Source organism: Talpa occidentalis, unplaced genomic scaffold (assembly GCF_014898055.3).
Source record: "Talpa occidentalis isolate TD23 unplaced genomic scaffold, MPIMG_talOcc4v2.1 talOcc4.10, whole genome shotgun sequence".
Taxonomy (NCBI): Eukaryota; Metazoa; Chordata; class Mammalia; order Eulipotyphla; family Talpidae; genus Talpa; species Talpa occidentalis.
In genome coordinates this window covers 91,000,926-91,015,774 of record NW_023600993.1, presented here as the reverse complement: position 1 = coordinate 91,015,774, position 14,849 = coordinate 91,000,926, and the positions used below count along the sequence as shown (strand labels likewise).

Sequence of the window (14,849 nt, the reverse complement as noted above, 5' to 3'; positions counted from 1 at the left end):
GTTTTATGTACTTTAACTTTTTAGGATATTCTGAATATGTTATTTCTGTTAATTGTTTTAAATCAATTCTCTGTTTACAATGCATTGGTTTTTGGTATATTCACAGAGCTGTGTATTCATTATCACAATTAATTTTAGAACATCTTCATTATCATTATCCCAAAAAAGAAACATCACTCCCCTAGCCATCACTCCCCAGCTCTGGTGCCACCCCTCTCCCACAGCACACTCCCTCTGCCCTGAGTGGTCACTAGTCTACTTTCTGTCTCTATAGATTTGCCTATTCTGGGCCTTTTATATAAGCAACATCATACAGTACATGGTCATTTGTGACCAGCTTCTTTTACCTAGCATATTTTAAAGTTTGTCCAAAAACTTTTATTCAGAGTTTTCTTTGTTACATTAAGATTCTCAGAGGAACACCTATCCTGTAGGAAGAAGGATGAAGTGACTTTTTTTTCTGGTAAGGAAAATTTACTTGTGTCCCATGATTGTTTGTCAGTCATAAATGATGAGAAAAGCCCAATAAACAGTTACTATAGCTGCAAACCAGAGAATGATATTCCAGTGTAGGATATGGAAAAGAGTCATGTCCGACATTCTCTTAAGCTAGGTTTGTGTAGTGAATAACCTCATGATTGTTGGTGCTTCTTTCAGTATATATAATACATGTAATCTTTGGAACCATTGTATCTCAAACTGGTTGCACCACTGTCATTTTATTTACTATTTTCATCCTGTAACTAATTTTCCTGCTGAGTAATGCCTGAGGCTACATGTTACATGCTAATGTCTGGGGCTAGTTACATGCTTTAGTTTTTATATAAATTTGATGAGCTAAATGGTAGGTGTTTTATTTTGGGATAACAAGTAATTACATATTAGTATAAGTAACTTACTGGAATCAGAATACCTGGAAGTAAAATCCTCACAGCATATTTCCCCCAAAATTTGTGAATGTAGTTTAAAAAAATTAACCATCCTTTTGACTTTAAAAACCCCAGCTTCTCTCTGCCTTCAGGTTCTTCCTATGAAAGTAGGGTGATTGGACTGTGATACTTAGTGCTTTTAACTTATGGTTCTATGAAGATAATTAGTAAATCTATTCCTGATGGTCCCAGACTACTTCCTACATCACATCCAGAAGACTGAATTATGATATTGGATTTTCTTTCTTGTTCTAATTTGTTACCTAAATAGTATGTATAGTCTTAGAAAAAATCATATTTTTATGACCTAGAATCAAGATTCACAGCCTGATGTTCCAAATGGCCTGTTAATACAAAATAATTTAAGATAATACTTACTTAGAATAGTATGAGATTAACAGGTTCAGCTGTGAGGGACATGAGTCCAAAATAACAAATGACTTAAAACCCAATTAAAATTTATTTCTCAAGCCTCCCCAGTGGTGCAGGGGTTAAAGACAGCGCTATCAAGTTATTGGCAGCCGAGTTTGATCCCCCACCAGCCAGGGAGCAATCCACATGGTGCAGACCTCTGCTGTCTCACCCAACTGCTCCCCTCAGCAGTGTATTGTAGTAGATCTGCCTGTTCTGCTCCCCGCTCTGTCTCTGGTGAATCCTCTCACCACCACCCCTTCTCTAGTCTACACCCCAGTTCTTGTATGCATAAATAAATCTTTTTAAAAAATAAAATAAAATGTATTTCTCATTTATGTAAAAGGTGGCACAGGCATGGGATGGAGTTTCATGGATTTTGGGACCTTTTACCACTTGTGCCCATCTGCCTCTTAGCACTCTGTCCCTTTCTTGGGTATAAACCATATTCTTAGTGAGAAAATAGTCTAGCAGGATGGAGAAAGGGATGAAATAGCAAGTAGAAGACACCTTCAGTGCTTTATTAAGCAGGATTCCTAGACACTTCCATGTGCATTCTTCACATTGGCCAAAATTGAGACATACATATGACCATGCACAACTGCAAGGAAAGCTGAGGAGTATAGCCATGTGCCCAGCTAAAAATTCTAATTACAGTGAAAGGGAGATAAGACATTAGGGGATGGTAATGGTAACAGAAGGAAAACCAAGGGGTATTTGCCATTATATCTCTTCTAATAAAGAAGAGGGTTCTGTGTTTCTAGTAGCTGATATTAGAAATGAAAATGTTTCTGTAGGTGAAATGCTGACAAAGTAATGGAAACATCTCTTAAGAATATATCATTCCCCTTTCTGTAATTAGGTTCACAGAATCTTCCAAGAGAGAACTACTAGATACATTTCCTGGTTTGAATTCATGAGTTGATACTAAGATTTATGAGTCAGCGTCTTGTGAGTTTAGGTTGAATTTTTCCCAATGAGCCAGTTAGTCAGGGGGAAACTAATCAAGCAGAAAATAGACTCAACTGTAGATGTGTGACCTTATTGAGTGTATCTGCCTTATAAGGTTTTACCTGACTTGAGCCACCCATTTCTCATTCCTGATTTTGAGAGGGTGTGGGTAGATCACAAACTTGAATAGTTTTAAATATATTCATCTATAAAATTAAAATAATAGTGTTTTGCCTGATGAAAATTAGTGGTGGTCATGTAAAGTGTTTTAATAGTGGAAGATCCTCCCAGGGCTAATGATATTACAAGTCTTGACTCAAAAAACCATCTAGTAGGGAGTTATTTACTGTTTTAGGATGATGATCGCCTTTTCAGAAATTTTTTAAAGTATAGAATAAGCAGTACCAGACTCACCCTCTGAAATATTGAAATAACATATTTCATATGCACCATTGTCGCAGCTCTCCCATTGTCTGCCCAAAATCATCTTAAGAATAAATTTTTTCCATGTCTTTCTTTAAAGTACATGAGCCTAGTCAACAAAGGAGGGATTTTAAGTCTATGCTTAGGACTGTAATATCTAAAAACCTAATTATCAACAGTGTCAAACTAATGGGACCTGTACACAGTTTAGAGATTGAGGTGAGCACCACATTGGGACATTTTGGCAGAGGAGTTGGCCTAGGAGAGGGGGATCCCCACCACCCAACTTGGGTACCATAGCACTTTAGGAAGCTTGAACTTCCTAAAGGTCACTGGAGGTGATCTTTTGGTGCCCTGCTAACCCAGTTCCTATCTACTACCCTTTACCAGCATTAATGAACTGGTCATCTCAACAAGTACAGAGGCTTCAGACTATAAAATCAAATAGATACTTAAATAAAGATCCTGGGTAAAAAATCTAGAATTATACCCAGCTACCTGTAGGAAGGGTAGAAAGCCAACTTTACAAGAAAAGGAAGCTCCTTATCACAAACCCATAAAGACTAAAGTGAAAAGACAGAAGAACATACACAAATGCTGAAGAGGGGAAAAAAACCAATGAGAAGTCTCAATCCCACAGAACTGTCGAATCTGCCTCTTGAGGGGTTTAAGGTAACATTTATGACAATGCTTATTGAATTAAGAAAAGCAGTGGAAGCTATGAAAAAAATAGTAGAGAAAATATGAAATTGCTACAAGTGGAATTAATGTATCTAAAAATGTTATAACTGAATTTTTAAAATAGGATAGAGCATTAATAGGCAAATGTAAATAATGTGTAGAGTCAGCAAAATTGAATGCAGAGTGACAGAATACATATATATACACACCAAAAACAAAATAATAATGAAAGTGGTATAAGAGCTCTTTGGGATAATTTTAAAAGAATTAGATCCATATCACAGGTGTCCAGGAGACAAGAAAAAGAAGAACATAGGAAATTTATTTAAAGAAATAGTAGGGCCTCCCCGGTGGCGCAGCGGTTGAGCGCTGGGTTGCGAAGCTGCCCACAGCCTCTGCAGCGCCGGTTCGATCCCCGGTTGCTCCCCGGCCACCAGAGGAGGGTCCCGCATGGTGCGCAGACCTCTCCTGCCGCCCGCTGCTCCCCTCAGCAGTGTACTTCGGTCCTTCTGCCTGCTCTGCTCCCTGCTCTGGCTCTGGTGAATTCTCTCACCCTCCCGTGCTTCTGACTGTACCCAGTGCATGTATAAACATACAAACAAACAAATAAATAAATAAATAAACATGCCTCTATTTAAAAAAAAAAATTAAAAAAAAATAAATAAAGAAAGAAATAGTAGCTGAGGACCACCTTAATTCAGGAATCACTCAGATATTCTGATCCAAGAGGTCCAAACAAAGTGAGACCAAACAGACATACCTCAAATCACATAATTAAACTGTTGAGAACAAATGGCCAGGAAAGAATACTAAATGCATCAAGAAAAAAAAAGAGAGAAGACTACAAGAGAACATCTGTTAGACTGAGGACTTCTCAGTGGGCACCTTGCAGTTAAGAACAGAATGGCAAGATATATTTGAAGGGCCTCCCTAGTGGTGCAAGGGGTTAAGCTCTGCACTATAAAGCAATCCGCAGCCTCTGCAGCACAAGTTCAATCCCTGGCCAGCCAGGGAGCAACCCATATGGTGCAGCAGACCTCTCCTGTCTCGCCCGCTGCTCCCCTCAGCAGTGTGTTTCAGTTAGTCTGCCTGTTCTGTTCCCCACTCTGTCTCTGGTGAATCCTCTCACCCCCACATCTCTGGCCTTTACCCCAGCTCTTGTATGCATAATTCTTTTTTTAAAAAAAAAATAATTGAAATACTGAAAGCAAAGTATTTCCAAGCCTTCTACTCTAAGTCTTCTCTCTAAGTCTCTAAGATAATTTTATCCTTCCAGACTATCATTCAAGACAGAAAGAGGGGTAAGGAGCTTCCTAGAAAATACAAAAATCAAGAGAGTATATCTACACCAAGCTGGAATTGAGAGAAGTACTAAAGGGACTATTATAAAGTAACAACGACACTACTCCAGAGGTAACGGACATCTAAATTATACAGTGTGGAGGAGGAGAGTAAAAAGGTAGTCCATCAGAATGAATGTGAGATTAAACTATTTAATGGGCCACAAATTTAGACCACCAAACACAACCTTGATCATAACCCAAACCTCAGTATAACCCTCAAACAAAAATCAATAGAAGTAACACTAAGACAGGGCCTCCCCGGTGGCGCAGCGGTTGAGCGCTGGGTTGCGAAGCTGCCCGCAGTCTCTGTGGCGCCGGTTCGATCCCCGGCTGCTCCCCGGCCACCAGAGGAGGGTCCCACATGGCGCGCAGACCTCTCCTGCCGCCCGCTGCTCCCCTCAGCAGTGTACTTCGGTCCTTCTGCCTGCTCTGCTCCCCGCTCTGGCTCTGGTGAATTCTCTCACCCTCCCGCGCTTCTGACTGTACCCAGTGCATGTGCAAACGAACAAATAAATAAATAAATAAAATACATGCCTCTTTAAAAAAAAAAAAAATCTAAACAAACATATTTAAAAAAAAAAAAGTAACACTAAGACAATGGAAATGGAACCTAAACAAAGCATAAATGGAAGATGTCAAAAAATAAAGACAAACTAAAAAATACAAATAAAATGGCAACAAGCCCTTGATATCTAGTCATCTTAAAGGTAAGTAGCTTCCATTCACCAATTAAAAGGTATAGGGGGCCTCCCCGGTGGCGCAGCGGTTGAGCTCCGGGTTGCAAGGCTGCCCACAGCCTCTGCAGCACCGGTTTGATCCCTGGCTGCTGGACGAGGGTCCCACATGGCGCGCAGACCTCTTCTGCCGCCCACTGCTCCCCTCAGCAGTGTACTTCTGCTCTGCTCTGGCTCTGGCTCTGGTGAATTCTCTCACCTTCTGGCACTTCTGACTGTACCCAGTGCTTGCATAAATAAATAAATAAATAAATAAATAAATAAATAAATAAAATCTTTAAAAAATTAAATAAAAGGTATAGGATGGCTGAATGGATTTCAAAACAATTCAACTGTCCATTTACAGGAAATTCATTGTATCACAAGCACAGACTTAGAGTAGAAGGCCGAAAGATGGTCCTACAAGCAAACATTAATCAATAAGAGTCCGGAACAGCTATACTTATATCAAATAAAATAGATCTCCAGTTTAAAAAGGTAATAAAAGACATAAATGGACATTATGATTAAGGATCTAACACAGGAAGAAGAAATAACATATATACATAAAATTATGGAGCATCAAAATATATAAAGTGATTGTTCTTAACACACCTAAAGAGATATTGACGACAGCACCATTAACAAGAGGGGGTTTCAGTAATCCACTTACAACTATGGACAGATCAACAAGACAGAGAATAAATAAGGAAACAGTAGCTAGCCTTAAGTGAGGCGCTAGACCAAATAGACTTAACAGACATCTACAGAATACTGCACCAAAACCCACAGCATACACATTTTTTTCAAGTATACATAGAACATTCTCAAAAATAGACCATATGTTGGGACACAAGTCTTTCTGACCACACCATTAAGCTAGAAATCAATTGCTTTTTAAAAATCTGGAGATTAAGATTAAATACAGGGAGATTAAGCAACATGCTACTTAATAGCTACTGGATTAAAGAGGAAATTAAAGCAAAAAAATTTAAAATATCTCAATGAAAAGAAGGGTGCAAGTTATCAGAATAAATAGAATATAGCAAAAATGGTTTAAAGAGGGAAAATAATTGCAGTAAAAGCCCGTATTAAAAAACATAAAAATCCCAAATAACTAACTTAATATCACATCTAAAGCAACTTTAAAAAAATGAACAAATAAGACCCAAATTTGGTAAAAGGAAGGAAATAATAAAAATTAAAATGGAAATTAATGAACAGAAATCAAAAAGACTATACAAAAGGTCAGTGAAACTAAGAGTTGGTTCTTTGAGAAGATAAAACTGGGAAGTAAAACAATCCTCTAGAGAATGAAAGATAAACATGACCTCAGACTTTACAACTCAAACAACAGAGGAAAAAATGCACTTACAGACATATATACAGAATGCCAGCCAACTATCTTGCCCAGTTATTTGCTTTTTGAAGATAAAAGATTTTTGAACCTTGATATCTTGGAGGAGTTTCCAATAGCCAAGTACCAGAAAAGATTATAATAAAAGACTGTGAAAGCAGAGGAAACTTCTGAAGTGCAAGTGGTAGAAACTTTGAAGGAAGTATGGTGGCTATCATCTAAGAGTGCCAGCTTAGGTGCTTAGGCTTAAACAAAACTTTAATACAGTATCTCCACCCAGGGCGCTACATTCCAGGGTATGGGTCTACATACAGAAATGCAAGCTGTCCTTCCCCAAGGACAGCTAGGGCCTAGGAAAAGCATGTGTTAACCAAAGCTCATAGGACTGCTAATTTATAAATGTATCATACAAAGTAAAACTCAAACATTGATTAGGCAAAAGTAAAATGTTTATACTCTTAAGTACATCATGTGGGAAAAACAGTTAAAATAAATGTATGACTTTCATGAGTTTAGAGTTAGGAAAAGGAACATGAGTGATTTTAAGATGTGTTTCTCAACTAAATCTCAGGCATTGTTGTCTAGTATAGGGGTGCTATTGAGGGGACCTAAGTGTTTGACATTCACTAGTACACTCTGGATATGCTTAATTCTATATATATAAAAATCTACACTTCTATACAGATGGACTTTTAACACCTCCTCTCTTTTAATCCTTTAATACCATTGTCTCTGTACCAGCTGGTATGTGCAGATGACACGTATTGGCTAAATACATCATTGATTTTTTTACTTTAAATTGAAAATATACAAAAGAATGTGTGTGTGTGTGTGTGTGTGTGTGTGTGTGTGTGTAAAATGTGTGTATATGTATATGTGTGTGACCTCCAGCGTTTGGTTCAGAGTTAGAGAATGGTGGAAATGTGACAAAGCAGAGTATGCTGACCTAGTTGCAGGTGAGCACTCATACTAGTCTAGAAGACTCCTCTTCTGCAATTGTGCAACAACATGGCAGCCTGGAGGCCCCAAGACCACTGAACTCCAAGCAGTTATTGCTGTATAAGAATGAAGCCCAGAGTTAACAGATACCAGTTTTTTTCCATGGAAAACTGGAAACTAAATTCTATGTTAAACCTCACAATTTTAACTTAGCTCAGTTCTAAAAACTTACCACAAACCAAACAAAACACATTCCCAAGGCCAGATTTATTAGCCCATAGGCCTTTAGTTTGTGAACTCCACTGGGTAGTTTTGCTTTTGGTTTCAGGATTATATTTATCTCTTTCAATGAGTTGGGAAACCTGTGTTTTCCTGTGCTCTCAATCTGTTTATATTAGGGATAAATTATCTCTACAGGTATAGATGGAGTTCAGACTCTGGGACCTTTTTGCAAAGACAGAGTTCTGTATTTCCAGGATTTCTTCAGGCAGTTTTTATACTCTTACAAAACCATGCGTTTTAATTTGGTTTAAGTCTTCGTTTTTGGTTTTTTTTTTAATCTGTGTATGCCAGTAGTTTTTATCTATTTCCCATTCTTAATTTTTGGTTGGTTGGTTGGTTGATACTTCCTCTCTGGATTTTGTTTATTTGTTTTAATCTATTTTTGTTTGGCCTTTATTTAAACTCCTTGCTTATTTTATTTGATTTATTCTTTTCCTAGCTTCTAAAGTGAATTATTTTGTCTTTATTTTCATAATTGTTTTTAGGTTGATAATGTATTGGAGATAATTTTTCGGAGTAAAAGGTTTTTCTTTGCAATGTGATTAATTTATAAATGGTCTGTGACTTGTTTTGACTACCAAGATCCAAGTCATTTCTAAGATTATTTTTTTGAATTTCCAACTAGTTAATTTTCTTTTGTCCTTTTTATTGTTGAGTTTATTTTATTGCATTGTGGTTACAGAATGTGGTCTATAAGATTTATACTCTTGAATATCCTTTGTGACATAGTAGTTTATCTAAAATGTAGGTATTTCAGATTTATTTGAAAAGAATATGTTTTCTCTGTAAGACAAAAGGTTCCAAATAAGTATTATTTGTTAATGGTTTTGTTTTGTTATTGTTCTTCTTGTTCCTCCTCCTTCCCTCCCTCCCACACCCTTTCTCTCTCCCCTCTTTTCTTCCCTCCTGATCTGTTGAGAGGTGTTAGACTCTGAGTGCACCATGATGATGTTTTCACCAAATTCTGTGTTTCTGATTACCTTTGCTTCTGTGTTTTCATGTTGTGTTAAGTTTCCTGTCTGTTAAAACATACTTGGTTTTGTAGATCTGACTTTAAATGTTTAATAAAATTTTATTTTATATCTAATTTTTTTTGAAGATTTTATTTATGCATACAAGAACTAGAGTACAGGCCAGAGGTGCGGGGAGGGGGGTTTTGAGAGGATTCACCAGAGACAGAGTTGGGGAGCAGAACAGGCAGATCTACTGAAACACACTGCTGAGGGGAGCAGCAGGAGATACAGGAAACCCCGGGGCTGCGCATGTGGGCTGCTCCCTGAGAGGCTTGGGATAAACTCATGCTGCAGTGGCCACTGATAAGTTGATAGCACTGTCTTTAACCCCTGCACCACCAGGGGGGCCCTATAGCTCTATTTTTTTTTTAATCACTCTAATTTTTTAATCACTATAAAACTTCATTGTTCTATGTGACTGTTTTTCCCTTCATTTCTTATTTTGAAGTTTGGCATTCCTACTTTCTCTGATAATATTTGCCTGCTGTATTTTTTATCACCAATTCTCATTTAAAGTTTCTTAGAATTGGGTCTCCCTGGTGGCACAAGGGGTTAAGACGGAACCTATGAAGCTATCCCCAGCCAAGGAGCTACCCACATGGCTCAGCAGACCCCTCCTGACTCGCCCCCTGCTCCCCTCAGCAGTGTATTTCAGTCACTCTGCCTGTTCTGTTCCCCACTCTGTCTCTGGTGAATCCTCTTACCCCCTGCACCTCTGGCCTGTACCCCAGCTCTTGTATGCATAAATTAATAAATCTTTTTAAAAAAAGTTTCTTAGAATTGTTTTAAGCGTTTGTTGTTTTTTACACAAACAGCATATAGCTGAATACTGTTTTTATGTACTCTTAAAGGTTAGAGACTCCTTTAATACAGGGGAATTCAAGTCATCCATTTTTCTCATAATTAAATTTAGATCTTGTTCTTACTTTTTTATAGTTCATTTGCTTTCTTATGATTACCGGCCCCTATTCATTTTTTTTTTTTAAGATTTATTTATTTATACAAGCACTGGATACAGTCAGAAGCACGGGAGGGTGAGAGAATTCACCAGAGCCAGAGCGGGGAGCAGAGCAGGCAGAAGGACTGAAGTACACTGCTGAGGGGAGCAGCGGGCGGCAGGAGAGGTCTGTGCGCCATGCTGGACATTCCTCCGGATGGCCGGGGAGCAGCTGGGGATCGAACCTGCGCTGCAGAGGCCGCTGGCAGCTTCGCAACCCAGCGCTCAACCGCTGCGCCACCGGGGAGGCCCCCTATTCATTTTTTACTTTCTCAATTTTACTGATATGAGCCAGTTTTCTTTAGTTCATTTTCCTCCCTCCTAGTTGACTCCCTACATATTAACACCTGTTTTTGTTTTTGTTTGCTTTGGGTTTTGTAGATGCTTTTTATCAAGTTGAGGAAGTTTCCTTCAGTTGTTTTATTTCTGGAAGATTTTTATAATAAGTAGAAGTTGAATTTTGTCAAATGCCTTTTTATCAGTTGATAAAGTGAGGTGATTTATCTTCATTATTGTAGCCACTTACTATGGTGAATTATACTGATTGTGAAATATTAAACCAGCTTTATATCCTAGGATAAACCGCACTTGATCATGGTATGAAATTCTTTTTATATATTGCTGAAAATACTAATATTTTGGTTGGCAGAGTGTGCAGAAGAGTTCTTGGGCTCCTTTGCCAGAAGCTTCTTTTATGTTATTTTACTGCTTTTATTTAATATCATCCCCCACCTCTGTCAAAATGTATACATACACACACACTATAGCCTTAGTATTTTGCTCTTAACTCTTAGTTTCAAACACTTCAATATCTATGGTCTCATTTTATCCTTCCAAGCATTGTCCAGTTTGAAAGGTGAAAAACAAACAAACTGCAGTATAAATAGGCCAAGTACTATATCTAACTAGTGACATCCTGGGAAAAAACATCCAGAGATGCTGACCATAAACCTACCCTTTTCTGACCACATAACTTTTTTGTTTTGCCTATTTCCTCCCTACTAGACACCAAGGAATATTTAATTTCTTGTTTCCTAAAGTGAGAGCTATTTTACCAAGCCCAATTTTTCTGGTGAGAGATATTTCTAATTAACTTTGTATAAATAAAAACACAAGTTTGTTTGGTTAGTAGGTTTGTTGGTTTTGATTTTGGCAGTAAAGTTGTAATTCAGTTATCAGTATGTGGTCTTAATATTGAAGTCTGACAGTTGCTCTTCATTATATAAGAATCAAAATGACAAGGTAAGTTCTAGCAGGGTTTCATGAGCCACTTTATCACTGTAGCTCATCACCTAAAGGAGGGGGCAGTCTCCATTCATGGAGTTTTCACTGCGTAGTGATGAGTAAATATTACCAAACAAATTAACAGAAGCAATCTCTATGTTTAAACAATATTTGCTGTTTTTTCCATAATAAAAGGTACCACATGTAAAAGACTATAGAGCACGTATGCCTAGAGCACTAGTTTTGGAATTGGAGAGGCCTTGGTTCTCATACATGCATGGTCAGTCATGGTTATGTGACAAAAATTCTCTAAACTTTGAATCCTTTTGGGTAAAATGGGGAGAAATTACGGTACCCACCTATGGAAATTTTATGTGAGAATTAAGTAAAATAATAACAGTAAATTGCTTAAAAGTGGGCCTGACTTACTAAAATGACTAGTAAACCACAAGGCAATGTTAACATTTTCATATGTTGATTCTCAGGCATTTTCTGCCCCCTCCTCCCCACCATATGTACGTGTACATATACATATGTGCATGTTTACCCACCTTTTTTCAACTGTTTAAAAATTGGGATCATCTTTTATATCCTGATTAGCTTTCCCCACATATCTTTACATCCCCTTGATGTTAAATTTATTGAAAAGATAGATTTTCATAACCTTATAATATGGTAACATTACATAATTACCTAATTATTACCTCCTTGTAAGATATCCAGGTTATTTCCAAAATTTCATCATTATAAATATTGTCACTACAAGATTAAAGTACTTGATAAATCTTAAAACTTGTCTTTTTGGTTTTTTACATTTCTTTGAGGTTGAACTCTTTCATGTTTATTGGTTACTGGCATTATTTCAGTGAAATATCTTTTTGTGAATGAATGTAACTTGTAAAGCTTCTTAGGATCCTTAGTTTTTGTGATAGTGCCAGGTACATAGTAGGTACTAAATAAACTATTTGTGGCATGATAAACGAATGACAAGAATATAACCCTTTGTCTATTGTATGTTTCAAATGATATTAAACCTTAGAAAAATTTTGCCTCTATACAAGTACAAAGATAATGCTATCTCGGTTCTTAATTTTTTTTCTATTCTTCCTCCACAGTTCATCCATGAGCTCGGATTTCCCACATTACAATTTCAGGATGCCTAATATTGGATTCCAGAATTTGCCTCTCAACATATATATTGTGGTTTTTGGCACGGCTATATTTGTCTTCATCCTTAGTTTGCTATTCTGTTGCTATTTGATTAGGTAATCAATTTTCATTCTACATTACTTCAAAATATGTTAAACAATAATCAACTTTCTGCTCTTAGATTAAAAAATTTTGTAAGTATAATGAATTAGCAAATCTTCTAAAATTATCATATGTGAACTACTAAGCAACAAAATACATTTTAAACAAGTCATGAATCCTTCAATGCTGATGTATTTTACTCCATAGGAGAAAAATTGTCCTCATTTGTTTTTCCAACCTAGTAGCCATTGATCCAGATACACTTAGTCATTTTCCCCAAAACTGGATTTACTTTTACAGATTTCACTCTTATAAGAGGATCTTGCATCATTGTTAGCTAATGTCATTAGGAATCAGAAAACAATGTCCAAAACAAAAGCAAAGTCTTTATTTTTTTTTAATTGTATTTGTTTATATATTTTTTTTAAAGATTTATTTATTTATTTATACACGCACTGGGTACAGTCAGAAGCGCGGGAGGGTGAGAGAATTCACCAGAGCCAGAGCGGGGAGCAGAGCAGGCAGAGGGACCGAAGCACACTGCTGAGGGGAGCAGCGAGCGGCAGGAGAGGTCTGCGCGCCATGTGGGACCCTCCTCTGGTGGCCGGGGAGCAGCCGGGGATCAAACCGGCACTGCAGAGGCTGCAGGCAGCTTCGCAACCCAGCGCTCAACCACTGCGCCACCGGGGAGGCCCAAAAGCAAAGTCTTTAAACAGATTTTTGTTGTCTCTCAAGATGTTAAGCTTCTATTTATCATCAAACTGATTATTTGTATAAAACACTTAACATTTGAAATATTAAAAGTAGCAAACTATTATCATTTACATACAGTAAACTAGGCCCTGCAGCACAAGTACAGACAAGTGAAGAAGGGTAACACCTGACTTTGAGGGAGTAATAGATTTAGCCAACTGATTGGTTCATAATTATTTAAACAAGCATATTTCTCTTAAATGAGGGCCTAATTTTCAAAGCCAAAACTGAAACTGTCAAAATTTTTATGCTCTTTTCTTCAATGAACTTTATAGAATGAAAGAGTAGAAAATTAAATTTGATTAAACAGTTACACATCTAATAACTTTTAGTGTTTGCCTAGTATATGACTATAGTTAAGATGGACATCATCATCAATAACTTTCATACAATTCATTATTGCCACCAGTGTTTTGGAGCACTTACTGATAGTCAGATTTGAATGAGTTCAGTTTACAGTCTTGATAGAAAATAAATCTTTCCTGATATTCTTACAAAATATAATCATTTCTTCTATCTCAAAGATATGCTGGTTGCGTAATAATTTTTTGGTGATGGTCAAAGAAATAATACTTATATAATAATTATAGCAGTCAGGAGAAACTTTTTTTTTACATTTAAAAAAAATATTCTAAAATGTGTTGCTCACATTATGCATTTTATTACTATGTCAATTGTGATTCTGTGTAATTTTTTTTTGAGAAATAAGTTGTGCAGCACAATTTTAGCTCATTATATTCCTTTTAATGATTAAGCAAATCATTACAGGGGTGCTGGAAGTGTTCTAAATATTGAACTGGGTGATAGTGATACTGTTGTATGTATATCTGTACTCAAAGTTTTTATTTACTATTGGATATTTTAAATTTTTTAATTAAATATATGATTTAGAATATTCAAACATGGATTATCATCATACAAAGAATTGAGGCTTCATTAATATATTGAGATTTTGTTTTAATGAGATTTCTCTAGAACTTATATTTGGGTAACATTTTATGGTTCACTGCACTTTGTCATAACATAGTACAGATATGTTATTTGGATATGTTCCAGGATAATGATTCTGGATTTTAAACCATATATTAATTAATAACAAAATTCAGCATTTTTTTAAAGTGTTATGTTGGATACCTCAAATATCACATTGCTCATTTCTGTCTTTTAGGCTAAGACATCAAGCACATAAAGAATTTTATGCCTACAAACAGGTGAGAAATATATTTCAGATTGACTTTGATCACCATTTTTTTTAACCAAAAAATGAGAACTCAGATTTCCACTTGTATTTTAACTAGGAGTGGATTTGTGTGCATTTTAGCATTTCATTTGCCCATTTGCGATACAAAGTAAATTAACTTCACTTTACGTATCCTTGATATTATAGAATTTCAGGTGATATAATACAATTTAACAAGTAACTTTAGCCAGCCTTTTGCTAAAGGGAAATGCTATAGCTAATAATCCTTAATATTATTGCTATGAACTCCCACTGGCGTTCAGAGATGCAGTTAAATAAATGTTTTACCTCCTTCTCCAGTAGAAAGAAAGACCACTTCCTTGGAAATAACTAGCTGTGTTA

The 14,849-nt window shown here is 36.6% G+C and overlaps 1 protein-coding gene across 7 annotated transcripts in view; it reads left to right on the top strand.

Annotated features, from left to right (window-relative positions):
• RNF24 (ring finger protein 24) overlaps positions 1–14,849 on the top strand; it is a 43,847-nt gene that overhangs the window by 16,432 nt on the left and 12,566 nt on the right. For 5 of the 7 annotated variants that reach the window (XM_054697595.1, XM_054697598.1, XM_037498556.2 and 2 more), the window contains 2 exons: positions 12,379–12,528; positions 14,436–14,478. In XM_054697595.1, the coding sequence (XP_054553570.1) occupies positions 12,386–12,528; positions 14,436–14,478 (186 nt within the window). In that variant the 5' untranslated portion in view covers positions 12,379–12,385. Of the gene's footprint in view, positions 1–45; positions 464–4,493; positions 4,809–12,378; positions 12,529–14,435; positions 14,479–14,849 lie in introns of those variants that run through there. The other 2 variants (XM_054697591.1, XM_054697592.1) reach the window with 2 other exon arrangements.